Source organism: Heterodontus francisci, chromosome 4, assembly GCF_036365525.1.
Source record: "Heterodontus francisci isolate sHetFra1 chromosome 4, sHetFra1.hap1, whole genome shotgun sequence".
Lineage (NCBI taxonomy): Eukaryota > Metazoa > Chordata > Chondrichthyes > Heterodontiformes > Heterodontidae > Heterodontus > Heterodontus francisci.
The window spans coordinates 179,243,832-179,271,319 of NC_090374.1; the positions used below are offsets into that span (position 1 = coordinate 179,243,832).

A 27,488-nucleotide genomic window follows, 5' to 3' on the forward strand; every position below is an offset into this window, starting at 1 on the left:
GTTTGAGCACAAAGTTGAGGTTGACCGGGAGTGAGCTATGCTGTTGGAAGGGCTGTCTTTTGAATGAGACCTTAAACCAAGGCCTAATCTCTCAGGTGGACATGAAAGAGGCCTTGGCAATATTTTGAAGAACAGCAGGGAAGTGTGTTGGCCAATATTTATCTATCACATAAAAAAATTATCTGATCATTATCACACTGTTGCTTGTGGGATCTTGCTGGGCACAAATTGGCTGAAACATTTCCTGCACTACAAGGATAACTACACTTTGAAAGTACTTCATTGGCTGTAAAGTGTTTTGGGATGATCTGAGGTTATGAAAGTCACTATATAAATGCAAGTCCTTCTTCTGAAGCTCTTCATCCCATTGTTACATTAATGCCGTCATCAAGATGTTTATCTTAGAAAAATGCTCTGAATGTCCATGAAACGATTTGTACCAGTGGGAGATGAGTTGTGCTGCCATTGGCCTGTGGAACTGTTTATACCAGAGTTTTGTGGGTCAACTAATTTGCATATCCATTGGAAAAATCACTGATTGGGGCTATGCTAGCATAGTGGTTATGTTATTAGACTAGTAATGTAGAAGCTTAGATTAATAACAAAGAAACATTCGTTCAAATCCCATTCACTGCAGCTGGGGAAGTTGAATTCAGTCAATTAAATAAATGTCGCATTGAAAAATAAAGGTTGTATCAGTAGTGGTTACTGTGAAACTAGCAGATCATCATAAAAGCCAGTCTGGTTCACTGATGCCTTTTAGGGCAGGAAATCTGCTGTCCTTACCTTGTCTGGCCTATATGTGACTCCAGATTCACCAGCAATGTGTTTGATTCTTAACAGTCCTCTGAAACAGCCTAGCAAGCCACTCAAACTGTTACAACAACGTATAATCGCTGTGGAAATACCATCATTAAATGAACTGCAGCGGCTCACCATGCACTTCTCAAGGGCAGTTAAGGATGAGTGACAGATACCGGCCTTGCCAGTGACGCCCACATACCGTGAATGAATAAAACAAAATTCTTGAATGCATTATTGAGATCATGCAACAAACATTATCTCAACGCAACCAGTTACATTCCACAGGACATTCAGCAATAGTTCCAGCAGCATCTAAAGGTGGTCTACTTAATTAGGCCAGATGGATGGATTTTACATGATAAGAATAAAGAATCAACTTATCATAATACTTCTTGGCATCCGGTACATGCCCAAGTGACCATAGAGTATGTCTGTCCAGTATCACTGCTTTATTTGAAAGCTGTTGGTTTTCCTTGCACTAGTCACTGGGCCACAATCACTTCCATAGGAACAGAAAAGATTGACAGGCAGTAAAAGATCAGCTGGTCAATCAAGCCTGCTTCAAACCTCATGATGGCCACAGCATTATGACTAGACCATCCAAACCTCCCCCCTGCCTCCGCCGCCATGTAATCTCTTGGGTGAGTAAAAAAACTTGAGAAAAAACACTGGGACAATTCTTTATTGTGCTAGACAGGCACTCCCTTATATTGTTTATGAACTGGATTGGCAGTGACATGTTTCTGTTCAACTGGCCTCTGTTGAATTATGAGCACATTATTTCAGTTATTGTGTATGTACTAATGAAAAAAACCTTCAATGATAGCACTGTTTTTAGTTGGGTAGATGTCATGTGTCTTGTGAAGATTACAATAGGAGGTTCGCAGGGGCATGGCCAATATCTGCAGTGAGGTCCCTGGAAGTGTGTCAGTATTTGGAAGGGGGTCCTATAGGCAGAAATGTTCAGAGACCCCTGACTGAGTTAGATCTTTTCTCATTCATCATCCTCTTCTGCTTCCTCTTGCCAAGTCAGTTTTCAATCCAGATAACTAATTTGCTTTTACTAATTTCTTCTTGGAGAGGAAATTTTATCAACTCCATTCTGAAAATCCAAGTAAATTCCACTTACTACATAACCCTCATCCACAAATGTTGTTACCTTCTCAAAGAATGAGTAGATTTGTGAGACATGTTGAAATTATTCCTACGACCTCTATGCTTGATACGCTGATATCCCATAAGACACCAATGAGCAATTTTTTGCTACTGACAACTGGACAAATCAGTCTTTGGTTCTGAAATTACCATCTCACTCTTTTTTAGAATGAAGTTTGCAATCCAGTCTTGCAGTACAGCAGCTGTATTTACAGAATTCCTGGGAATATTGACCAGAGCCTCACCAATTTCCTCTCATTCCTTAAGGATTCTATGGCACATTCCTTCTGAAACACACTCTGGAATACTTAATATTTACAATATACGCTTCACTGACCTCTTGTCACTACATGGCGATAAATGTGTGCTTTTTTGCCTAATAGTCAGTGAGCAATTGCTTCAATTATAAACCGTGTGATGTGCAATTGTCACTAATACACAATGGAACTACTTGTTGGGAGGGATTGGGAGGAGACCAATTCACTTGAAAGGTGACTGTTGTCTGCATCTCCTATCAAATGGGTCGAGGCATTGGTGGAAGCTTAGGAACAGGCCATTTGTCTGCTCCTGGAATTGATGGTTAAACCATGGAGAACTGGGAAGAGAATTGAGTTATACACTAAAAAATGTCAAAATCAAAATACAACAATACTTCCAGGCATCTGGTACATGCACATTTGACCACAGTGTATGATTATTACTATTATTATTACAAGTTCATTTGACACTTTCTGGGACCAACAGACACTGATTGTTTTATTGATTCGAATTCCCAAATAGTTATCTAAATTTACTGGAATACAACTTTTAATAGTGTTGCCCCCACCCCCACCTTCTCTGTGATGCTTGCAGCTGTCCTATTGCTTCTAGTGCTGTTTTGAATGAACTCCAGGAAGTAAAATAACACAGATGAATTTGGTGCAGCTATGTAGTGTTTCCTTAATTCAGTAATTGGTATCAGATGAACTGCAATTTCTTCCAGTCAGACATTGGGAAGATAGTATCTTTGGTCCCTGCCATGAACTCCACACCTATTTCTGATCACCGTGAGGTTGAGCCAGACTAATTCGGGATAGAATTTATCATCACATGGACAAATGCGGATAAATTAAAGAAAGCCAGCATGGATTTCTTAAGGGAAAATCATGTTTAACTAATTTGCTGAAGTTTTTTGAGGAGGTAACAGAGAGCATTGATGAGGGCAACGCAGTTGATGTGTACATGGACTTCCAAACGGCATTCCATTCAGTGCCACACAACAGACTTGTGAGCAAAATTATAGCTCATGGAATAAACGGGACAGTAGCAGCATGTAGTAGTGATTATTGGATGTTTTTCGGGCTGGAGGAAGTTTTGTAGAGGAGTTCCCCAGGAGGTCATGTTGGGACCCTTGCTTTCCCTGATATATATTAATGACCTAGACCATGGTATACAGGGTACAATTTCAAAGTTTGCAGATTATATGAAACTTGGAAGCCTTGTGAACTGCGAGGAGGATGAAAGCTAGCATGCAGATGCAGCAAGCAATTAGGAAGGCAAACAATATGTTAGCCTTTATCACAAGAGGATTTGAGTACAGGAGTAAAAAAGTCTTGCTTCAATTGTATAGAGCATTGGTGAGGCCACACTTGGAATATTGTGTGCAGTTCTAATCCACTTGCCTGAGGAAGGATAAATTTGCCATAGAGGGAGTGCAGCGGAGGTTCACCAGATTGATTCCTGGGATAGTGGGATTGTCCTATCAGGAGAGATTGGGGAGACTGGGCCTGTATTATCTAGAGTTTAGAAGAATGAGAGGTGATCTCATAGAAACTTACAAAATTCTTAAAGGGCTAAACCGGGTAGATGCAGAAAGGATGTTTCCCCTGGCTGTGGGGTTTAGAACCAGCGGACACAATCTCAGAATAAAGGGCAAGCCATTTAGGACCGAGATGAGGAGGAACTTCTTCACTCAGAGGGTGATGAATCTTTGGAATTCAGTCACTGAGTAAATTCAAGACAGCACAGTGGCGCAGTGGTTAGCACCGCAGCCTCACAGCTCCAGCGACCCGGGTTCAATTCTGGGTACTGCCTGTGCGGAGTTTGCAAGTTCTCCCTGTGACTGCGTGAGTTTTCGCCGGGTGCTCCGGTTTCCTCCCACCGCCAAAGACTTGCAGGTTGGTAGGTAAATTGGCCATTATAAAAAAAATTGCCCCTAGTATAGGTAGGTGGTAGGGAAATTGAGGGAAGGGGGGTGGATGTGGTAGGATTAGTATAAATGGGTGGTTGATGGTCGGCACAGACTCTTTGGGCCTAAGGGCCTGTTTCAGTGCTGTATCTCTAAATAAATAAATAAATAAAAGAGATTGATAGATTTCTAGTTACTAATGACATCAAGGGATATGGGGATAGTGTGGGAATATGGCGTTGAGGTAGATGATCAGCCATGATCTAGAATGGCGGAGCAGGCTTGAAGGGCTGAACGGCCTACTCCTTCTCCTATGTTCCTAGGATAGTGCAGAACTTCAAAAGGACATAGACAAGTTGGTGGAATGGGCAGACAGATGGCAGATGAAATTCAATGCAGAGAAATTTATCTTGGTAGGAAGAATATGGAGAGATAATGTAAGATAAAGGGTGCTATTCTAAAGGGGGTGCAGGAGCAGAGGGACCTGGGTGTGTATGTGCATAAGTCATTGAAGGTGGCAGGACAGGTTGAGAGTGCAGTTAATAAAGCATACAGTATCCAGGGCTTTATTAATAAGGGCATAGAGTACAAGAGCAAGGAGGTTATGTTGAACTTGTATAAGGCACCAGTTCGGCCTCAACTGGAGTTCTGGGTGCTGCACTTTAGGAAAGATGTGAGGGCATTGGGGAGAATACAGAAAAGATTCACGAGAATGGTTCCAGGGATTGAAAGATTGGAGAAGTTAGGACTGCTTTCCTTAGAGAAGACTGAGAGGAGATTTTATAGAGGTATTCAAAATCATGTGGGGTCTGGACAGAGTAGACAGGGAGAAACTGCTCCTATTTGTGAAAGAATTGAGGACTAGAAACAGCTACTGTCAGAGCAGTAGGAGGCATTCAAAGGGGAGATTCAAGGGGTTCAGAGTAAACATGTTCCCACAAAGAAAAAGGGTGGTATGGCCAAATCTAGAGCCCTTTGGATGTCAAGGAGCCTACAGGGTATGATAAGGCAGAAAAGGAAAGCTTATGTCTGACACTGAGGACTCAATACTACAGAAAGCCGAGAGGAGTGTAGAAAGTGGAGGGGTGAAATTAGGAAAGCAAAGAGAGGGCATGAAGAATATAGGCAAAAAAAATCAAGGTGAACCCAAAGATGTTTTATCAATACATTAAGAGTTAGAGGATGATTAAGGAGAGAGTACGGCCCATAAAAGACCAAAAAGGTAACCTATGTGTAGGGGTGGAAGATGTTGGTATTGTTCTTAATGAATACTTTGCGTCTGTCTTCACAAAACAGGGGGATAATGCAAATATTGTAGTTAAGGAGGAGTGTGAGGTATTGGATGTGATAAAGATAGGGAGAGAGGAAATATTAATGGGATTAGCATCCTTGAAAGTTGACAAATCAACAGGGCAAGATGAAATGTACCCTAGGCTGTTGAAAAAAGCAAGAGAGGAAATAGCAGAAGGTCTGACCATCATTTTCCAATCCTCACTGGATGCAGGTGTGGTGCCAGAGGATTGGAGAACTGCTAACGTTGTAACTTTGTTTAAAAAGGGAGCGAAGGATAGACCGAATAATTACAGGCCAGTCAGTCTAACCTCAGTAGTGGACAAATTATTGGAATCTATTCTGAGAGACAGGATAAACTGTCATTTAGAAAGGCACTGGTTAATCAAGGATAGTCAGCATGGATTTGTTAAGGAAAGATCTTGTTTGACTAACTTGATCAACAAGGAAGATAGGTAAGGGTACTGCAGTCAATGTGATCTACATGGTTTTTAGCAAGGCTTTTGACAAGGTCCCACATGGCAGACTGGTTAAAAAAATAAAATCCCATGGGATCCAGGGAAATGCAGCAAGGTGGATACAAAATTGGCTCAGTGGCAGGAAACAAAGGGTAATTGTTGACGGCTGTTTTAGCGAATTGCACTAGAGAGGGTACACAGGAGATTTACAAGAATGTTGCCAGGACTGGAAAAATGCAACTATGAGGAAAGATTGGATAGGCTGGAGTTGTTCTCCTTGGAACAGAGAAGACTGAGGGAGATCTGATTGAAATGTACAAAATTTTTGAGGGGCCTGGATAGAGTGGAGGTGAAAGGTCTATTAACCTTAGCAGAGAGGTCAGTGATGAGGGAGCATAGATTTCAAGTGATTAGTAGAAAAATTAGAAGGGAGATGAGGAACAACTTTTTCACCCAGAGGATGGTAGGGGTCTGGAAATCACTGCCTGAAAGGGTAGTTGAGGCAGAAACCTTCAACTCATTCAAAAGGAGTCTGGATACGCATCTCAAGTGCTGTAATCTGCAGGGCTACAGACCAAATGCTGGAAGGTGGGATTAGAATAGGTGGATAATTTTTCAGCCAACACAGACATGATGGGCCAAGTGGCCTCTTTCTGTGCCTTAAACTTTCTGTGATTCGATGATTCTATGAGAACAAGAGGGCACAGATTTAAAGTAATGAGTAAAAGAGGCAAAAGCGACATGAGGAAAAACTTCTTCACTCAGCGAGTGGTTAAGGTCTGGAATGCACTGCCTGTGAGTGTGGTGGAGGCAGGTTCAATCGAAGCATTCAAAAGGGAATTAGACTGTTATATGAAAAGGAAGAATGTGCAGGGTTATGGGGAGAAGGTGGAGGAGTGGCACTAAGTGAATTGCTCATTAGGAGAGCCGGTATGGACACAATGGGCCGAATGGCCTCCTTTCACTGTAACAATTCTGCGATTCTGTTTGCAACCCTGACATCCCATTTAACCTTGAGCTGAGCTTCCGACCCTATATTCTCTCCATCACCAAGACCTCTACTTCTACCCTCCTAACAGTCTCCGGACCTGCCTCAGCTCATCTGCAACCTTCATCCAAGCCTTTGTCACCTTCAGACTCCACACTTCTAATGGTCTACTGGCCAGTCTCCCAGCTTTCAACCTCTATAAACTCCAGCTCTCCCCAAATCTCTAACTCCCATATTCTGTCATGCATCAAGTCCTTCTAATCCATCTCCCCTGTGCTCGATGACCTTCATTGACTCCTGGTACCCCAACGCCTCAATTGTTTGTACTCATTCACAGGATGTGGCCTTTTCCCGTTTTTATTTCTACCCATGTTGATCAGGTGAGAGGAAGAGAAGGTTGGTGTGGAGCATAAACACCAGTGTAAACCAGTTGGACTGAATCGCCTGACACTGTTGTAAATCGTAATTTTACATATTTGGATTTCTCTCCTTTTTGCACCCTCTCCAGTCCTAAACATCTATTTTGCAGGTTTCTTCTGGAAGCTGGAAGGACATTGAATGACCTTGGGGATAGACGTTGCACTCTGCGTGTTTACTATTGGCCATTTTAACTCTTCACCCCTCTCGTTCCATGGCCCAATGTGAGATGGTTCTTTCTGAGCATGTGGTGATCCCATTCTGAGGGACCCCACCCTACTCCTGGCTGTTCGATCGGAGCAAAAGCCAAAGTGAAGAACTTGGATCCAGGACCATAGTGAGGTGAGCATTCTGACAACATTTTTAGTGCTTTTCTACTGTCAGCTGTGGCTCAGTGGGTTGCATTCCCGCCTCTGAGTCAGAGTGGGTTTGAGTCCCACTCCAGAGATGTGAACACATAATCTCAGCAGGAGTGTCAGTGCAGCACTGAGGGAGAGCTGCATTGTCAGAGATGCCATCTTTCAGATGTGACATTAAATTAAGGCCCTGTCTGCCCTCTCAGGTGGATATAAAAGATCCCCTAAGCACTATTCAAAGAAGAACAGGGGACTTCTTCCTGGTGTCCTTGGCCAACTAACATTACTGACAGATTATCTGGACATTATCACATTGCTGTTTGTGGGGCCGTACAGTGTGCAAATTAGCTGCCATATTTCCTGTACTGCAACAGTAACTACTCACCACCAGATTTGAAGTGCTTTGGGGCATCCCGAAGTTGTAAAAGGTGCTAAACACTTTCTTTTTAATGGCCCTCTCTTTGCTTCCCCTGAATAAACTCGAGGTAAACCAATGTCCCAAAAAAACAAATAAAACAGGTTCATACTTAAGGTTGTTGCTGTGAAAGAAATAGTGATGACAGTGACAGATGCCAGTGCAGAGTGGAAGTTAAGCAGGTTAGTAACCTTTTAGTGACAGCTGTGATATCAGAGTGATCTGCCCCTCCTTTTTGGAGTCTGGAGTGTCTTATAAAGTGAGAGTTAGAAAGAAAAGTAGCAGAGACTGTCGTGTGTAGACACTGTGGAGAGCCAGTTTATTCATATTAATTCTGTACAGGAGAGCAGCTCAGGTTACAGCTTGGCCAGTGGCAGTTTATCAGAACAGAACAGAACAGTACAGTCCAAGTACACTTCAGGTTACAGAGTACAGCAGAAAATGCAGCAAGTCCTTACCAGTGTTAGCACAGCACTATTCCCAATCACCGAGCTCTTTTACATTTGTTTGGATAAAGCACGTATTCATGAAGCCACAGTGTTTGCCTTCCTTCGCCAATTAACCTTTCTCCCTCTCCTTTGGGCAACTGTTTTTCAATCTGCTTATAGGTCTTAAGTCGTTTACTTGAAGATTTCCATATTAAATTTTCTCTTGGAGTTAACTTCAATAAGTAAACACTCAGGAAAATGATTTAAAAGGTATACATTTGAAAACTATTCAAACACAGTCCGACACGACATTATCCATTTTTGAAGGGGGGAGGATTGCTGTCGGAATTTTTTTCAAAATAAAAAGTAGATGGAAATTAAACAAAGCAGAATTTTCTAACTGTGCTTTGTTTCATTCAGCATTGCTCAGCAGAGAGATTTCTCTTGTTGTATGTTAGGTGATATAATGAGAGGATGCTGCCAGAGACAGAGTACATGCAGCTATCTTGTAGATTTGAGTCTGTTACATGTGGGATTGTAGAATGACTGAAGAAACCTTTAATGGAGTATCAACGAGGTGCAGCTTTCTCATAGTCTTGTACCAATTGTGTAATCCTACAGTGTTTTTCTTGAAAAATAAGGTTGAATTTCTGATCTAATGCTATCCTCTGATTACAGATGGTTCATTTCACTACAGTGACATGATGTATGCAATGGCCAAAAAAGGGTCCACTCTCTCCTTACCATTAGCATCTTTCGGAAGTTTAGCAGTGCTGTCTTAAGACCTGAGATCCAAATATTTTTGAACATATACTACATTCTGAAGATTCTGAAGGGGCTTGATAGAGTAGACACTGAGAGGTTGTTTCCCCTGGCTGGGGAATCTAGAACACGGGGTCACAGTATCAGAATGTGGGGTTGGTCATTGAGGATTGAGGAGAAATTTCTTCACCCACAGTATTGTGAATCTTTGGAATTCTCTACCCCAGAGAGTTGTGGATGCTCCAACTCTGGATATACTTAAGGCTAGATAGACAGATTTTTGACCTCTCAGGGAATCAAGGGATAGGTGGAACAGGCTTGAGGGGCCGAATGGTCTACTCCTGATCCTATTTCTTATTTTCTGATAATAACCAATGGCATCCGATCATGACTGCTACTGACCTCATAGCTATTATCTGGATATTATTGGTATAATTATATATATATATAGCACCATGTAAAAATACTAAGATTTTCATGTCTAAGGAATTCTATGTTGTGCTAATTATTGGTTGAACAAACAGGGTCATTTATCTGATGTCTTGTACACTGGTATGATTCGTACTTTCAGAATTCTCCATAAGGATACAGAATTGTGCATAGCTAGGGAATGTTTGCTTCTTCCTGACATTTACCTTCCTATCCTTTCCTCTTATTCTCTCCTACCACCAGCTGCCTTGCGATATCTTGCCCAAAATGCCATTCTTCAGGTGTGGGCTTCATCGGCGAGTGTCAGCAGACTATTCCACTGTGACAACCATCACAGATGAGCCCAATCCTGTTCTCACCTGACATGTGTACACCCGACCTTTCCAGCAAGAGTTAATGGAACGTGATTGTTGCCCTTGCCCACTCTAGCACACCTACTGTTTCCCTGGTTGAGATCGCCTCCTGGTCTGTATGTCTCAGCACCATACCATTGACAAACATCCCAGCTGAGCCACCAGCTAGATTATAATCTAGGCTGACACTCCCATTGCAGTATTGAAGGAGTACTTCATTGTCTGTAAAGCCCTTTGGGATGTCCTGAGGTTATGAAAGGCACTATAGAAATGGCAGTCATTGTTCTTTCTTTGTATTCAACTTTGTAATGGTTTGAACGGCCAAAATCTCTTTCTGCTAGGTGGGTCCAAATTAATATTCTTTTTGTTTTGAATGATTTTTATTTAAGATGTAAAATTGGGCCTTTTGTAAAATACAAAATGGGCATAAATCAAGCAAATAAATAAAAATGTCTTTACATCGTATGTGTACCAGACATGTGACATTAACAGAAAAGGGCCTAATGTTTGAACAATATAAATTAAAAACAAAGTTATGAAATGTTCTGTAAACTCTGGCAGCTACAATTTTCACTCCACCCACTCCACCATTAGCTCTACGCGCTCCACCATTAGCTCCACCCACTTCAGCCTTAGCTCCCTTACTACAGGTCTAGCCCTGCCTGCTACAGCATTAGCTCCACCTACAACATCTTTCACTGCACCGACTATTGCCTTAGCCCTGGCCACTATCACTTTACCGCTGCCTAATACATAGTTAGCCCCATCCACTATCACTTTAGCCCCACCTCTACATAATTAGTCCTGCCCACTACAGCTTTAGTTCCACCCACTACAATCCTTGGTTCTACACATAGAACTCTGAAGGAACTGTACCTGTTATTAATGTTGTGCATGCTGGTTGCTACAAATTTCTTGGCAAAGGCAGATTACCCAAAGAGGCAGTTATCATCAAGGCAAAGTTCTTCAGCAGGAGAGCTCAAGAGAAAATGGAGGAAAGAAGCATAGCTCGTGTATTGATGTCATTAATTCTATGACTGTGGTAAAATAACGTCACGTAAAAAAAGTCAAAACCTTCTGTAAGAATAAAACCTCAAAATATTAAGGATTCATCAAGCTTAAAGGGAAAGGACTGGTATTTACATCACGCCTTTCATGACCTCAAGACATCCCAAATTGCTTCACAGCCAATTAATAACTTTTAAGTGTAGTGACTTCCATAATGTAGGGAAGTAGAAGTGATATTCATTCATATCTATACCTACTGTAGTACTCATGGCTAAATAAATCTTAGTCAATTGTGGAAAATCTAGTTTTACTCCAGTTTTAGCAGACTGTGCTGGTAAGGAATTTGATATGTCTTGTCTTTGCAAAACACTCCTCAACTTTTAAGGCATTTTATCATGAGTTTGTTAACTATAATGCTCATTTCACTGAATGTAGCATGACAGTATGGTTCATTCCAAGCACACCTCAGTGGGGCAGTGTTAGAAGTTCACGTTATATTAAGGGTACATGTGCCATAGAAATGAAACTCTCCATTCCCTCCCACCCACCATTGATCAGATGATAACATCTCAAACAATGCTCATGCTAATCTTACGTTTTGAATAATTGCAGGCAGTGACCCTTTCCGATTATATTCTAATAAGGCAAGTGCCACAGATCTTTCGGGTGTTGTATATAGAGAATATCGAACTGGGAATGCAGGAGAACGCCAGCACCATTTCACTTTATCACATGCTAATTCTAATTGTAAACTGATATATGAAAATATGAAAGTGACGTGAACCCTAAACATTACTGTTTAGTGGATAACTTTTTGTATTGCAAATTCCTTGCGGCAAATATGTTTGTGTCTCACTCATTAGTAAAAGATGGGTGGAAGTATTTTTGTACAATTGCAATTAATGGGATATTGGGAAATATTTTCAACTATGCTAGACCCAGTTTATGAAATCTAGTGATTTTGAGTTTTTTTTTAAATTTAGTCACAATGGCTGAGATCAATTTTGGTGCCACTGGATGCCTCTATATAATTTTCACCAGTAATCTGATATGGAACAATGAAACAGTGAAAGCTCCTTAAAGGGATACCAGCACGCTTACTGATGAGATTCTTTAAACATATGGTTAAATTCTACCTGCATTAGCCACCAAGTATGATTTGCACTGCAGGTGCACACTCTTTGGAGTTTGTTTTTCAGTTTATTGTATCCAATTTTTTCTTTAATCAAGTTCAAACAAAAACATATCGCCAGATTGATATGCAGTGACATCATTGTGCTTGAATCAATTGACAAACCTCACAATGTGCCTTGCAAGGCAACTTAAAGTCCCTAAAGGCAACATGGAGATGTTGAGGAACACATGTTGGATGGCTAGTAAGGCTCGGTGGGATCAGCAGTCAAAGAATAAAAGCCCCAAAATATTTAAAGAATGTACCTGTCTTCATTTCAAGGGCTTGGGAGTCCCCTTGGGGGCATCAGGAAAAGCCTTTCAGTTCAAACAGTTCAACAAAGGAACTTTTATGACAGATGGTGGATCAAAGAGCAGGGTTATATATCCCCCATATTTTCAGTGTAAGAATTTGACAGATGATTTAAAACTAGTGGTTTACCAAAAATAAATCACTTGTAATCCATGTGTGCGTATGGAATTTGGAATGGGTTGTATCAAGTGAAGTCGCTTTGTGCCTTCTCTTGATGTATATACTCTCTCTGATCACTATCCTTTCCATGTGTACACAAGAGCTGATAGACAAAAGTTGTGTTTTACTACCTCTTACCAGTTAAAATATTTATTTTCATCCAAATATTTTAAAATACAATGGATCCCAACAATATGGCATGGCCTGATAAATCAAAATTTTGGAACTAATAAATTCCTCTGTCCTCATACATGGAAATATGACTTCACATGTACTACTGATGGTGGTGATTACAAAGTCATATTCTTCTTTTAATACATGAATTCAGTAGTCAGTCCTTTTCTGCCCATTAATTATTTACCCTTCACCATGCAATGACCCAGTCTAAAACTTCTCTCCTGTAGGGCAATGCTCGAGTGCGAATGTCAGTGGAGATTGAGGTTTGATCCCATTTAGGGATAGTTGAGGTTACATTGTTCCAGCCCATAGTAACTTCTTTCTTTTCTAAGGCATTGTCATATGAAAAGGAAAGTGCATAGTGCACATCTGGAATTCACTGCCTGAAAGGGTGGTGGAAACAGATTCAATAGTGACTTTTAAGAGGGAATTACTAGAACAGCATTATTGCTTGTGGTAAATTTGATCAAATCAATTATATCTGAATAGTTTTCTTCAGACCAACACCAGAGTAGCCAGCTAATGAACTGTCATAGCCAGCTGCAGTGTGCCAAGAAACTTGCCAATATTGAGCATTTGAAGTCATTTGGAGTCATAAAGGCTGAGTGAAGATATTTTCCAGAAGTTAAATTCTTGCCAATGAGCCACATGACATTGTTTCAAATTAGCTGCATTAAACAGAAGACAGAAGCTTTGGGCAAATGGAGGAGGATACCCAAGGAAAAATCATGAGTGCTTTATGGCGGTTTTCAAAGATAACTGGAATTATTCACAATACCAGCACATACATCATAATTTGGGGCAACTTTGCAATACTATTTTGACTGGGGTATTTGAAGTCAGAAGGGTATGGGTTCATACCCCATTCCTGAGACCTGAGCACAAGAATCTAGGCTGACACGCCCCATGTAGTACTGAGGAAGTGCTGCATGGTCTGAGGCGCTGTCTTTTGGCTGAGAAGTTAAACCCAGGCCCTGTTTTCCCTCGCAGGTGGGCATGAAAGATCCAATGGCATTGCTTAGAAGAAAAGCAGGGAAGTTCTCCCCGGTGTCATGGCCAATATTTATCCCTCAATGGACATCACCAAAACAGATTATCTGGTCATTATCACATTGCTGCTTGTGGGAGCTTGCTGTGTACAAATTGGCTGCTGCGTTTCCTACAACAGTGACTACACTTCAAAAAAGTACTTAATTGACTGTAAAGCACTTTGGCAGGTCCGGAGGTCATGAAAGAGGTTATATACATGCAAGTCTTTTTTTTAGGGGCACCAAAGACTGGTGTTAAATTTTGATAGGCATAATTACGATCTGATTCTGATCTGGGAGAGATTGGGCTAAAATTAATTGAGATATCACAAAACTCATCTTCAGTGGGATGTTCTTGATATATTTAAGTTAAAGGATTTCAGTGACTATAACAATTTTGACTGCTTAGGTAGTAACTTTCTCAAGGACTATGCTAACACTTCTGTATCCAGATCGAAAACCTGTAGGTGTCTGCATTGAATTCAGAGTTCCTCCAGGGTTTTCTTCAGTTTTGTTAGCGTTGTGGTTATGTTATTGAAGTTTTAATCCAGTAGGACTGCACTAAAGATTCATTGGCATGAGTTCACCTCCCATCATGGCAGCTGAGGAATTTAAATTGAATTAAGTAAATCTGGAACAACAAGCTAGTATCAGTAATAGTGAGTATGAAACTACTGGGTTATTGTAAGAAACCCATTTGGTTCATTAATGTCCTTTAGGGAAGGAACCTGCTGCTCTTACTGGATCTGGCCTATATGTGACTCCAGACCAAAAGCAATGTGATTGATTGTTAACTGCCCTCTAAAATGGCCTAGCAAGCTGCTCACCCCCACCTTCTCAAGGGCAATTAGGGATGGGTAATAAATGTTGGCCTCGCCAGTGATGCCCACATCCTATGGATCAATAAAACAAAAAAATCATAAGCTTTAAAAATGCACACAATACAAAATGACATTTTACATCAAAGGCCAGACCTTGTGCATATTTCATTGCTGACGGTGCTCAAAAGGTTAATTATTTAAGTAGAGGTTGAAGGGGGAGCTGTGGGATAAACTGGTATTTTAAATCCCCACGGTGTCGTTGAACAGGATGGGATGTTTGTATAAGCTGCAGTGAGTGGCTGGATGGTATTAAGGATAAGTGAATGTAAAAGAGCTCCTCGGTATTGGCACTAAAGGAAAAGAGCATGGAGGACAATAACTGCACATTGCGTTGAATTTTTAGAATCAGCAATAGTTACTATGTTATGCTCTGGAATATAATGCTTTTTAAAAAAAGGAAAGAAAGGTAGAAATATCATACAAACCGCAATAGAACAAAGTACAAAATGGTCACTTCAAAGACACCCTTTAGGGAAAACAACCATGTTAGTCGCTATGCAAAAATGTTCCAGAAAAAAATAATCATAGAGTAGAATCAGAATTGTGTTTTCAAAGTAGGAAATTCACAACCTTTAGCAACTGAAAGAGAGGTGAAGATGGGGAAAAGCCCATCTGTTCAACAAGATATTAGCTGACAACCATTTTATATCATATAATTGTACATTCAAATACAGTAGTTACCTTCATAAAATTGAAACTTGGTATCTTGTCGGGGAGAAAAAAATAGGCACAGTCACTAAAAGGCATCGTAGATAATAGCTGCTTCTCACTGTTAGTTCATCCTCAGTTGTGCTCATTAATAGCTTGTGTAATCCAGACACTGTGAACTGGGAGGGGATGTGGGGGGCGGTGGTGATGGTGGTGGTGGGACGGGGGTGGGGGGGGTGATGGTGGTGGTGGGGGCTCGGTGAGGGGAACCAACTTGATTGTACAAGATGCCAGATATCAGCAGACTTAAAACCATCAAGAAACTATGTCAGCAGCTTATCCTATCTCAGTCAAATTAGCCTTGCCATCTCTTCTCACAGGTTCAGGCCCCTGGAATCACACTGCAAAACACTGCACACCAGTTGACACAATTGAGGCTACTAGAGAAAGGCACTGGGATTCTAAAAATTGGACTTTTTTTTCTCTTCTTATCAATACAAAAACCCTACAAAAGTACAAGGCTGATTCACAAATTGTTAAATGTAATCCAAAAAGAAAAAGTTTCAGAAAAGTAGAGTTACTGTCCTTTTAGAAAACACAAAATACCCCCAGGATCTGGCAGCTTGCATGGACTGGTTGGGTAGCTGGTATCCTGAGAACCCAATGCACCAGGATACAGTTAGAGAGCAATGGGCTGGGCAGGATGGGGTGGGGGTGATTGGCAGGGGTTGGGGTGGGGGGGGGGGGGTGGGTGGTGGCATTGTTGGTGTGGGAGTAGAGCTTGACTTTGTGTGAGAGTGTAAAGTGGGCTGTTTTACTTCTCTCCTTATTTGGACTTCAATGGAAACAGCCAATTTGCTATCACCGGTTTTACAAGATGTCCCCCCCATGACTTTACACTGGGCTACAGTAAAATACCTCAATGCCATAGACGTGCGGTTGGAGAATTTATTTATCAGTTTAACCATGATATACTCTGTGTGCTTTAGAAAGGTAACTCTGTGCATAAGTGCTACCACTGATAGCTGCTTTTCCCTGCAGTTTTGTTGACTGCTCTTTGACTGTTCTTTCAAAATTTACTTCCAGGTCACCAGATTTGAATGCCTTCCTCCTCAAACCGCTGTCCAATCAGTTGCTTTGACACTGATCAAGGGCAAAGTCCTATTTGCACATTGAGAGAGAATCTACGACCTACTCTACAAACCCCCTCTTTCCCACCTTCCTGTTTTGTGGTATCTGAGTACATTGGAATCCTATGTGATTCTACAGAGAAGCATGTTAAAAATGTAGTTAAACAGTAAAGCTTGGAAAAAGTTTTAGCTAGTAACTCCCTGGAATTGTAAATGAAAGCAGATATCCATCAAGAAGCCCTTGAGGATTAAACCTCGGTTAAATATAGGACAGCTTGTGGTATTTTATTAAGTTGCTGATGAATATATTAATTGTATAGTAATTACCCCTGGGGACCTTATAACAAAATGGTTACTTTCCTGGGATTCACCTGCAGGCTTTTTTTGATAATTGGTACAGATTTGCAGCATATGTCACATATACGTCTGTTGCAAAAAGAGATTTAGGAGGATTGGTCACGCCTGCTTGTGTTAAGTGTATCCGGTGTGATTAATGCCCAATGATGCTCCTTTTTTTTGTACATGAATAAAACCTGGGCAGTTTTTAAAACTTTATCATTGGCCAAAATCACAAATATGTCTGGATTAGTTTAAGGACTTGTGAGAAATAAAGGGTTGCCAATACACTGCCACTCCTGGGCAGCTATTTATACAACATATGTTACCATGCTACCCTCATTCAGTGGGGTGGAACTTGTCCCTGTGCCATAGTGTAAGATGGATGATAGAGAATTGATAGCTCATTTTTCATCTCTCATAATTTTGATTCCCATTGGCTGCTGACTCACTATCACCTGTTTTACAGTCACACAGAGTCACGAGTGTCCATACATCCTGAGAGGCCTGATCCCTATCATACCTGAGCACTTTCCAGCAGGGTCACAGGATAGCAATCAGGTGCAGTAACTCTGGCTAATTCTTTGCCAACTGCAGCACACCAAACAGCTTCAGATGGGACAACTCAGCACTGACTAGTCATTGATACCCACAACACTCTGATCTGTAAAGCTCAGTGTTGCATCAAGTTACATACTTATCCACTGAGCCATGACAGATAAAGAGGAAGTAAGTTTCACTTCTCATTCCACCCCACCCCACTTCACCCTGTGTTTTCATTACATTGGAAACAAGCTCGATTGTGTTATATTATCAATATGATTCCATCAATGGCAGAGGCGAGAGAGGGCAGAAGGGCACACTCTTGTTTTTAGAATTTCTCAGTAAATTTAAAGGAAGTCAAGAAGTTTTTTTGGACCTAACTATTTTATGGGAAAAATTCCAACGGGAAGGAATTGAAACAAATCAGGACTTCAGGGAAAAAGAAGTTTCAATTAGGCAGAGAATGACAGAGATGCCATGAATCAACATTTGCTGTGATCGGATTCTGAGAAAGTAGCACAGAACGAATAGAATTCCAGATCTCGCTGATCGCAAAATGAAGCATTATCCTATTGTCTCATCATAATGTAGGAGTATTGTTAACTAGCTATTGCTCTCCTATCCTTCTCACTGGCAATTCTCTGAATTCTTCTTCTTTATATAATCAAAGTCATGTTCATTTATCAAGGAAACCAGGGAGATAAATATAAGACAGTCACTAATAAATCCAATAAAGAATTTAGATGGAACACCTTTACCCCGGGTGCGGTTAGAATATGGAATTTGCGACCACAGAGAGTGGTTGAGGCGAACAGTATAATGCCTTTAAGGGGAGGCTTGATAAATACATAAGGGAGAAAGGAATAGAAGGTCATGTAGATAAGGTTAGATGAAGGAGGAAGGGAGATGGCTCATGTGGAGCATAAACACTGGAATGAACCAGTTGGGCCAAATAACCTGTTTCTGAGCTGTAAATTCTATGAAAAACTCAAAACAGGGCTTGGTGGTGGTTAAACAGTAGTTAGTTAAGCACTAAAGAGAGGATTTCCAGTGAAGTAAGAAAGGAGAGATGAGACAGTCCCTTCCAGTTCACAGTACTGGCAGTGTAATTAGTAAAATGAGGTTAAAGTCAGTAAGAGATAGCGTGACCGCAAAATGCTGGAGAGGCGGTCACATGACAGTACAGCACTTACAGCGCTTTTTCTTGTCTATACCTGCGACTGGCTCTGTTCCAGTGTCCGTCCCTTCATTCTCTTCCGCCGAAAGCGTCTCGGAAGCCTCAGTCATGGACTTCCCAGCCACCAGTTCGGCTGCGTTGCCGTCTACAGTTGAGACATCCGTCACCGTCTTCTCTCTCAATGACTTCTCGTCATCTTCATCGATCAGCACGAGCTCCGCCTGGATGGCGCCCTCGTAACCCAGCAGTTTGTTCGTTTCCTCCTCGTCCTCCACGTTCTGATACCCCATGAAGATCATTGTCACCGGATGCTCAGCGCTAGCCTTGGGAGCCTCTCCGGTCGGAATTTGATGGATTGTTTTCCCCGCGTGATCTGGATGCCGAGCTTTAGGAACCATTTCCAGCTTAGCTTCCTTGTGGATCATGTCTTTCTTATGTCTGTTATCTCCGTTGCTCCCTGTATTGTCAGGGGACGCACTACTCTCCGACACAGTCAGTGATTCCGACGCACATTTGTTACCACTCACATTTATTCTCCCCGCTCTGTGTATCAGCCGATCTACTTCCGATGTGGTTAAGTGATGAACTCCATTCTCCACCACTGCACCTCCGGAACGTACCTCATACACAACCTTGCTGCCATCATCGTACACCTTAACCCCTCTCTGGTGAACTCCCTCAGGACTCAAGGGAGCTGTAGAGAGGATTTTGGTTTCTCCTGTCAGTTTGTCCTTCTGTACGTTGATCTCCATGGCATACATTGCTGGAATATCAAGAACATGCATATTAAAGGAGCTGTTAGTCTTACTATGACCAACTGATCAAGGATTTAGATCAAAGTTCTTGCAAATCTAGGGGTAGAGTTTCCACTTTGGGTACAATCAGCCATCCAGGAACAAACTGCACTCAGAGTTGCGCTAGTTTTAAACAATTTTGTTTTCTCGAGTTTCTGCTCATCATATCACTGAATGCAAAATCTGCCATGAACCAGTGCAATCAGGTGCTGTTTTGGAATGTTCTTCCTTTAAAAAATAATCCTTGATCTATTTCAGAGTGTTAACCTGTTGCAGTTTGATTAGTGCAATTGAAAATGGGTTTATCACAAAAAAGTAAGCATTTTGATCAGGGTCTAGTCCACCACCTGTAGGTAACCTGATTTTAAATAACTGAAAAATAATTTAAAAAACTATACAGAACCATTTGCTAAGTTACATTGGTGTAGCCACATCCTTCGTAAATTAAAGAATGAATTTATATTGTGAAAGTTTTTTTAATGTTTCTGCTAATGTCCTTGGGCCTGAAAGATCCAACTTCATTTCTGGAGTATACTCAAGGACTTCAAACAGACGCAATTAGTGGAAACTTGCTGTTGACAATTAGTTTGATGTCGGGGCTTGACCAGTTTTGTGAGCAGGGCCAGTTTCTAGCAGGATGCTTTTTAAACCAGTGCAAAAGACTGCGGAAACTTGAGTTATGCTGAACGTAATTTGCACTTGAAATCCCATGATTTTTTGTGTGGGTTTGGCCGAATTTGAGCGAATTATGCAGAAAAAAAGAACGCAACCAAGTGGAAACTCTAGGCCCAGATTTTTATGCCATACCTTTTTCATATTTTCTAAAAACTTCTATACAGTCTCATGGAAATTCCTAGTTTAAACAGGGTAATAAATTAAATGGAAGCTTTGATTGTAATGGAAGCTCACTGTCACACCCAGTGTTAAAACTGGTTGAGATGGACTATACCAAGATAAAGATATACCATCGCAGTCATATTACAGCTGAATTACATGTCCCGTTGTGCCTGTGCTGATGATAGCTCTTCCTGTGGAGCTTTCTACCACAATCCCAGTTCTCATTTGCAGCTCACCATTGTGCCAATTCATCATTGTGTGGGTTTGGATAGTAGACATTTAACTGTGTAGGGAATCATGGCTAGCAAGATACTGCCCTCATTCAGGCATCCATACATTTTTTCAGCATGGATCAACAGTTGGTTATCAGTGTACCAACCCAGTCTAATTTTACAATCTTCAGGTGTGCTGAGAAGGCAGCAGCCCTACCACCTACTTGACTGATAAGTGTGACAAACACAACAACTTGCATTTATATAGCGCCTTTAATGTACTAAAACATCCCAGGGCGCTTCACATGAACTTTATCAAACAAACTTGCCCACCGAGCCATGTAAGGTTCTAACAGGACAAGTAACCAAAAGCTTGGTCCAAGAGGTGGGTTTTAAGGAGCATCATAAAGGAAGAGGGAGAGGCAGAGAGGTGGAGAGAATTCGGGAAGAAATTCCAGAGCTTAGGGCCTGGGCAGCTGAAGGCAGGGCCGCCAATGGTGGAATGAAGAAAATTGGGGATGCATAAGAGACCAGAATTGGAGGAGCGCGGCTATCTCAGAGGGTTGTAGGGCTGGAGGAGGTTGGAGAGATAGTGAAGGGCAAGGCCACGGAGGGATTTGAATACGAGGATGAGGATTTTAAAATTGAGGCATTGCCGGGCCAGGAACCAATGTAGGTCAGCAAGCACAGGAGTGATGGCTGAACGGGACTTGGTGTGAGTTAGGACATGGACAGCAGGGTTTTTGATTAGATGAAGTTTAGGGAGGGTAGAATATGGAGGCCAACAATTGATGTCTCAGCCCATAACCACAACTCAAGCTGGAGTCTTCACCCTGTATACTTCGCTGCTACACCATGTGGCGCTTTAATCTATCCAACCATTGAGAACAGCTTTTACATTTCTTCGGTGCATGGCTGAGATTAATGGGGCATTAAATTTTTGATCAGAATTTTATGAAATCTGATAACAGCATTAATTAAAGAACACGTAGGTTGGACAGTGGGATGGATTTTGTGCTGGAGGCAGGGCCTCCGGTGTCAGGCCGAAAAGGTGGGGGGAACTCCGCCTCTGCCTTTTCGTGCCCCACCCGCCACTGCCACCGCGGAGCGATCCTCCGGTCTTTTTAAATCACAGTTCAGGAGGCCGAATCCCCGTCCCTTTAAAGACTTTAAAGGGATGGGGATCCCGTCTCCGAGCTGCCGACCAAGCAGAGGTCTGGCAGATCAGCAGTATCGGCAGTTCCATCAGGAGCGGTGGCTGCTGCTGGTACTGCAGAGGCCTCAGACCCAGGCCCAGTGCTGGAACCCCAGAACAGAGGTAGGTGAGGCGGGGTCGCCGGGACCAGTCCGGATGTCCCTGGCGAGTGGGGGGGTGGGGGGATATCGTGCAGTCCAGGAGGAGGGGGGTCCCGGGGGGTAAAGTTGTTCCTGGTGGAGGTCTTGCTTGTGCCACAAATGGCCTATGAAGGAGGGACACCAGCCCCCCCCCCACCAACCCCCAAGGTGGTCACCTCATTTTCCAAGGTGACCTCCTCACTTGTCGGAGGCCACCACCACCACCCAAAGATGGTGAGATCCCAGTAGAAGTGGGAGGAGGCCCTTAATTGGCCACTTAAGGGCCTCAATTAGCCTCTGGGCAGGAAGGCCGTCATCGGCCTATCCCATCTCAGGAAGATCGCTGGACAAAGGGGAGGTGATGGGCCCTCCACCCTGCCACCCCCTGTGATAGTCCGTGCACCGCCCCGCCCCCCCCGCCATCCTCCAACCCTGCCTCAGGGGGCCTCACAAAATCCTGGCCTCTGGCTCAATGGATAGCATTCTCATCTCTGAGTTATGAAGGTTATGGGTTCGAATCCTTTTCCAGAGACTTAATCATAAAATCTAGGCTGACACTTGCAGTGCAGTGCTGTGCTGTTGGAGGTGTCAGCTTTCAGCTGAGATGCTAAATTGAGACCACTTCCGCCCCCTCAGATGAATGTAAAAGATCCCATGGGGTGTTCTCTTCAAAGCCCGAGACAATATTTAGCCCTCCACCAAAACCAAAATAGTTACATGGTGATTGTTACATTGCTGCCTGTGGGAGCTTGCTGTGCACCAATTGACTGCTCTGTTTCCTACATTACAACAGTGAGTACACTTCAAAGTAAAGTATTTTTGGGATGTCCTGAGCTTGTGAAAGGTGTTATATAAATATAAGTCTTTTTTATGTTAGCCTCGGCAGCAGACTCTGCAATTATTTAATTTAAAAGACTGAGGATGCAGAGAAAAGTAGCAAGAATGATATGAAGTGTTAGATTAATTACTTTGAAGAAAGATTAAAAAATTGTCTCTGCAGTCTAGAGGGAAGGTTTGTTGAATGACAGTATATTAGAACTAATGGCTTAATAAAAAATAGCAATATAGCATGTTAGGACATCTAAATCATATAAATCCTGAACATTACTTTTAAATCAGGCACACTACCAGGATCAGAGGTCCCAAGTATAAACAAGTGAAAAGGATTTTAATGTTGAGTCTACAGCACAGGAACAGGGTGTTTGCCCGAACTGGTCTATGCTGGCGTTTCTGCTCCACACGAGCCTCCCCCCATCTCTCATTCTAATTTAGATTAAAATGAACTTCACACAAAGGTTGATAAATGCCTGGAATAGTCTGTCAAGCAAAGGAGTCGAGAGGCAGGTTTTAAAACAAAAGGCTGTTTGAATGTTAGGTGGAGATAGTTAGAACATTAAAGGGACGTGGGGTCTTTTCAGTGCCTAAATTTTATACATCAATGACCCTGAAAAACTCTACCTTCTCTTCAATGTACAGTTTTCAGGCAGATAAGTTAAGTCTGGTTGCGACCAAATGTATGAAACCCCAGGAAGGCAGTAAGGCCCATTCAGGGCATTTGCTCAGCAGCAGAGTATTCTTTTAAAATAAAATAATTAAAATTTCAACATATATCAGTGCCAGCTGTGGCTCAGTAGGTAGCACTCCTGCCTCTGAATCAGAAAGTTGTAGGTTCAATTTGAGCACAAAAATCAAAGCTGATACTCCAGTGCAGTACTGAGGGAGTGCTGCACTGTTGGAGGTGCTGTCTTTTGGGTGATATGGCAAACTGAGGCCCCTCAGGTGGATGTAAAAGATCCCACGGTGCTATTTTAAAGATCATCAGGGGACTTCTCCCCGGTGTCCAATATTTATCCCTTGATCAACATCACGAAAACAGATCATCTGGTCATGATCACATTACTCTTTGTGGGCGTTTGCTGCATGCAAATTGGTTGCTGTGTTTCCTACATTACAACAGTGACAGCACTTCAAAAGTATGTAATTGGCTGTAAAGTGCCTTGGAAGATCCTGAGGTCATGAAAGGCACTATATAAATGCAAGTCTTTCTTTCATCTTTTACACTGCAGATCAGAGAACCACAGGCCCAGTGTGTGGTCAGTTGGCTAACCTTAGCTGCAGTGCAATTGCGGGCAAACTAAAATTGGTCACAGCACCCCTTGACCAAAAGAGGGGCAAACATCGTTCCAGGTTAATAAACAAGGTCTTCTTCCAGAGAGAACAGAGAGTTAGGCCAAGATTGATGCTCTTGCCTAACTCACTGTCTTAGGCTCACACGTGGACAATTCGAAGAGTGGAGAGAGTTGGAGCAGTGGACAAAACAACTGCTTGTATCCTGGTCCATCAGGACATTGCAAGGCTTATAATTCATTCAGTGCTGTTTTATCATGGAATAAGAAGCTTACAGTGCAGAAGAAGGCCATTCAGCCCTTTGTTCCTCTGCCAGCTCTTTAAAGGCACTATCCATTAGTCCCACTCCCCCTACTCTTCCCCCACGGCCTTGCAAATTTCTCCTTTTCAAGAATTTATCCAATTCCCTTTTGAAAGTTACTATTAAATCTGCTTCCACCGCCCTTTCAGGCTGTGCGTTCCAGATCAAAACTACTTGCTGCGTAAAAAAAAACTTTCCTCATCTTGCCTCTGGTTCTTTTGCCAATTACCTTAAATTTGAGTTCTCTGGTTACCGACCCTCCTGCCACTGGAAACAATGTCTCCTTCTATCAAAACACTTCCTAACCTTGAACACCTCGATTAAATCTCCATTTAACCTTCTTTGCTCTAAGGACAACAATCCCAGTTTCTCTAGTCTCTCCACATAACTGTAGTCCCTCATCCCTGGTACCATTCTAGTAAATCACCTCTGCATCCTCTCCAAGGCCTTGACATTCTTCCTAAAGTGTGGTGCCCAGAATTGGACACCATGCTCCAGCTGAGGCCTAGCCATTGTTTTATAAAGGTTTAGCACAACTTCCTTGCTTTTGTACTCAATGCCTCTATTAATAAAGCTGAGGAACCTGTATACCTTGTTAACTGCCTTCTCAACTTGTCCTGCCACCTTCAAAGATTTCTGTACATACAGCTCCAAGTCTTTCTGCTCCAGCACCCCCTTTAAAATTGTACCATTTAATTTATACTGACACTCCTCTGTCACTTACCCGGCACCTTCTCTGTGCCTTCCTGCCCTTTCATCGCCTCCATCCTTTGTGAGCAGAGAGTCGGAAGGTCGGGTATCCGAGAAAGACCGTAATTCATTGCATCTGTTGGTTGTGGGGGGGGTGGGGGGGTGGGTGTGGGAAATGGGAAAACAAAATGACTGGCAGCACTACGAGACTCGCTGCTGATACAGCAGAGTTCCCGGGAATGGTGTATTAAACCAGAACAATAAAAAGCAGCACCAGCACCAGGCTTTTTGCACTGAACAGCTGGATCAGAGGGAACAATGAGCAGAATCGCAATCTCATGATTGGCGTTAAGCAGAGTAGCTGAGGCAGGAAATATTGAGGCTCGCCTACAAGCCGCTGAAAATTTAATTCAATCAGTGTTTCGAGATTTTGAATAGGACTCCGTGACACACCCACATCACAGATCATTGATTACAGCAACATTTGGTGAGGGAGAATGCATTGTGGTATCAAAGTGCAAATCACCCATACCACCACCGAAGGAGGTGCGAGTTACTCCTTTTTATAATTTATCTTGTTTCTCAATAGTTTCTATTTACTTCTCCAAAATATTTGCAACGATAATCATGTACCTACTTTTTGTCACCTGACTTGCTGCTCACTGTTAGCTTTACTGCAAATCAACTTAATGCAAAACCATTTCTCCCCAATGTGATACAGCTGCTATTGTGCCAGAAAATAATTGGTTTTGACATCATTCCAAAACTATTAATTATTTTTAGAGCTGTGGAATGCTTGTGTTTCCTGCTCTGTTTTTTGAGAGCACAATGCAGCAATGTCTGGCTCCCCTTTGAATACAGTGGCATGATCTCCTCACCAATGCTCTGAATGCCTTTCCCAAGGTGCTAATGCCTGTGGAGAGAAGGTCTAACGGCACCAACAACCATCTCCTATCTGGTCCAAGTTCCCACTTGGTACGTGTGAGCCTAGACAGCAAGTGTTGTCAATGACAACAACAACAACAATTTGTGTAGTGCCTTTAACAGAGTAAAACTTCCCTGAGGCACTTCGCAGGAACGTCAGACAAAATTTGACACTGAGCCGTATAAGGTGATATTAGGACAAAAGCTTGGTCAAAGAGGTAGGCTTTAAGGAGCGTGTTAAAGGAGGAGAAAGGCAGAGAGGTTTAGGGAGGGAATTCCAGAGCTTGGGGCCTAGGCAGCTAAAGGCATGGCTGCCAACAGTGCAGCCAATCAGTTATGTGCAAGACGCCAGAGTTAGAGGAGCACAGAGCGAAGGGTATTCAACCGGTCACAGAAACACAGCCGTGGCTGATTCTGTTCTCAATGGACATCTACAGACAAGTATTTTCGTATAGGAACTCACTGGGCTGGATTTTATTCGGCCCTGAGGTGGGCTTGGAGGTGCAGAGGCCCCTTGAATTGTGACGGCCTTCCTGCCCAGAGGCCAGTTAAGGCCCTTAAGTGGCTTATTAACAGCCACTTAAGGGCCTCTTCCCACCGCCTCTGAGATTTAGCAAGTGTTGGGGGCGCCTCCGCTGCGCGGGGAGGTCGACTTGCAATACAAGGGGATGGGGTCCCTCCTCCGTGGGTAATCTGTGGCCCACAGAGGACACCTGCCAGCAAAACCTCTGCCTCCCTGGACCGCCCTCCCCCTGCACTTCACACTCACCCTCCTACCCCACCTTCCGGGGCCTCCCAGACTGTCTTCCATGACTCTGCACCACTTATCTGAAGTCCAGGGTTCCAGCGCTGGGCCTGGGTCAAAGGCCTCTGCAGTACAGGCAGTGGCCACCACTCCAAGTGATTGTGATTGGCCAGCAGCTCTTGGAGGTGGGATCCCGGTCTTTAAAGGGACAGGGATCCTGATGCTGGACACTTAGGTTCTGGAACAACGGAGGATAGTGCCGATGTGTGGGGGGGAGCGCAGCTCGAAAAGGTCGAGGCGGTGTTTTCCCTGATTATTCAGCCCGGTGCCAGGAGCCCCACTGGCTCCACAAAATCCAGCCCTCTGCTTGCTGCTGGCTGATTGTTGTCCCCATCTTATGTCGAGTTATTCTGCAGCTTTTGAAGGAATAGGATAGCAGCAGCTGTTGAAACCATCTGAAGTGGGTTCTCTCTTTGGTACCCGGGCATGTTAGGATTGTAGCTAAATATCAAGTGAAAACACTTGTTGGGAGATAGGGCTAAATTTGTCAGAAACACAAGTGGTACTGGCATGGCGTGGGTGCAGGCACCTAGACTCATTGAATGCGGAAGACCACTGATTGCAATTTCATGGGAGATTGGAGGTGTTCTGGGAGATTGGAGTCATAGTTTTGGGCTCCATCACAAGAGCCAGAAAGACAGACTTACATTTATATGTCTCATCCAAAAAACAACACCTGCAACAATGCAGGACTCCTTCAGTGGTGCACTGGGGAGGACAGTACACATTTTGCACACAATCTCTGGAGTGGGAGTGAACCCACAACCTTCTGACTTAGAGGCAAGAACACGACCTGCTAAACCACAGGTAACTGCACTTGTCATTTGCTGGTTTGTGCTATTTGAACTTTGTGGATCTACTGGTTTGCAAA

General features: G+C 42.8%; 1 protein-coding gene across 6 annotated transcripts in view; it reads right to left on the bottom strand.

Moving 5' to 3' along the window:
• The window catches only part of LOC137369448 (paralemmin-1-like), a 492,534-nt gene that overhangs the window by 221,444 nt on the left and 243,602 nt on the right, over positions 1-27,488 (bottom strand). For 4 of the 6 annotated variants that reach the window (XR_010974948.1, XM_068030674.1, XM_068030675.1 and 1 more), the window contains one exon: positions 18,630-19,355. Coding sequence is in view for 5 of the 6 variants with exons in the window: in XM_068030674.1 (XP_067886775.1) it covers positions 18,630-19,355 (726 nt within the window). In the remaining variant the exon portion in view is untranslated. Of the gene's footprint in view, positions 1-13,653; positions 14,480-18,629; positions 19,356-24,922; positions 25,155-27,488 lie in introns of those variants that run through there. The other 2 variants (XM_068030677.1, XM_068030678.1) reach the window with 2 other exon arrangements.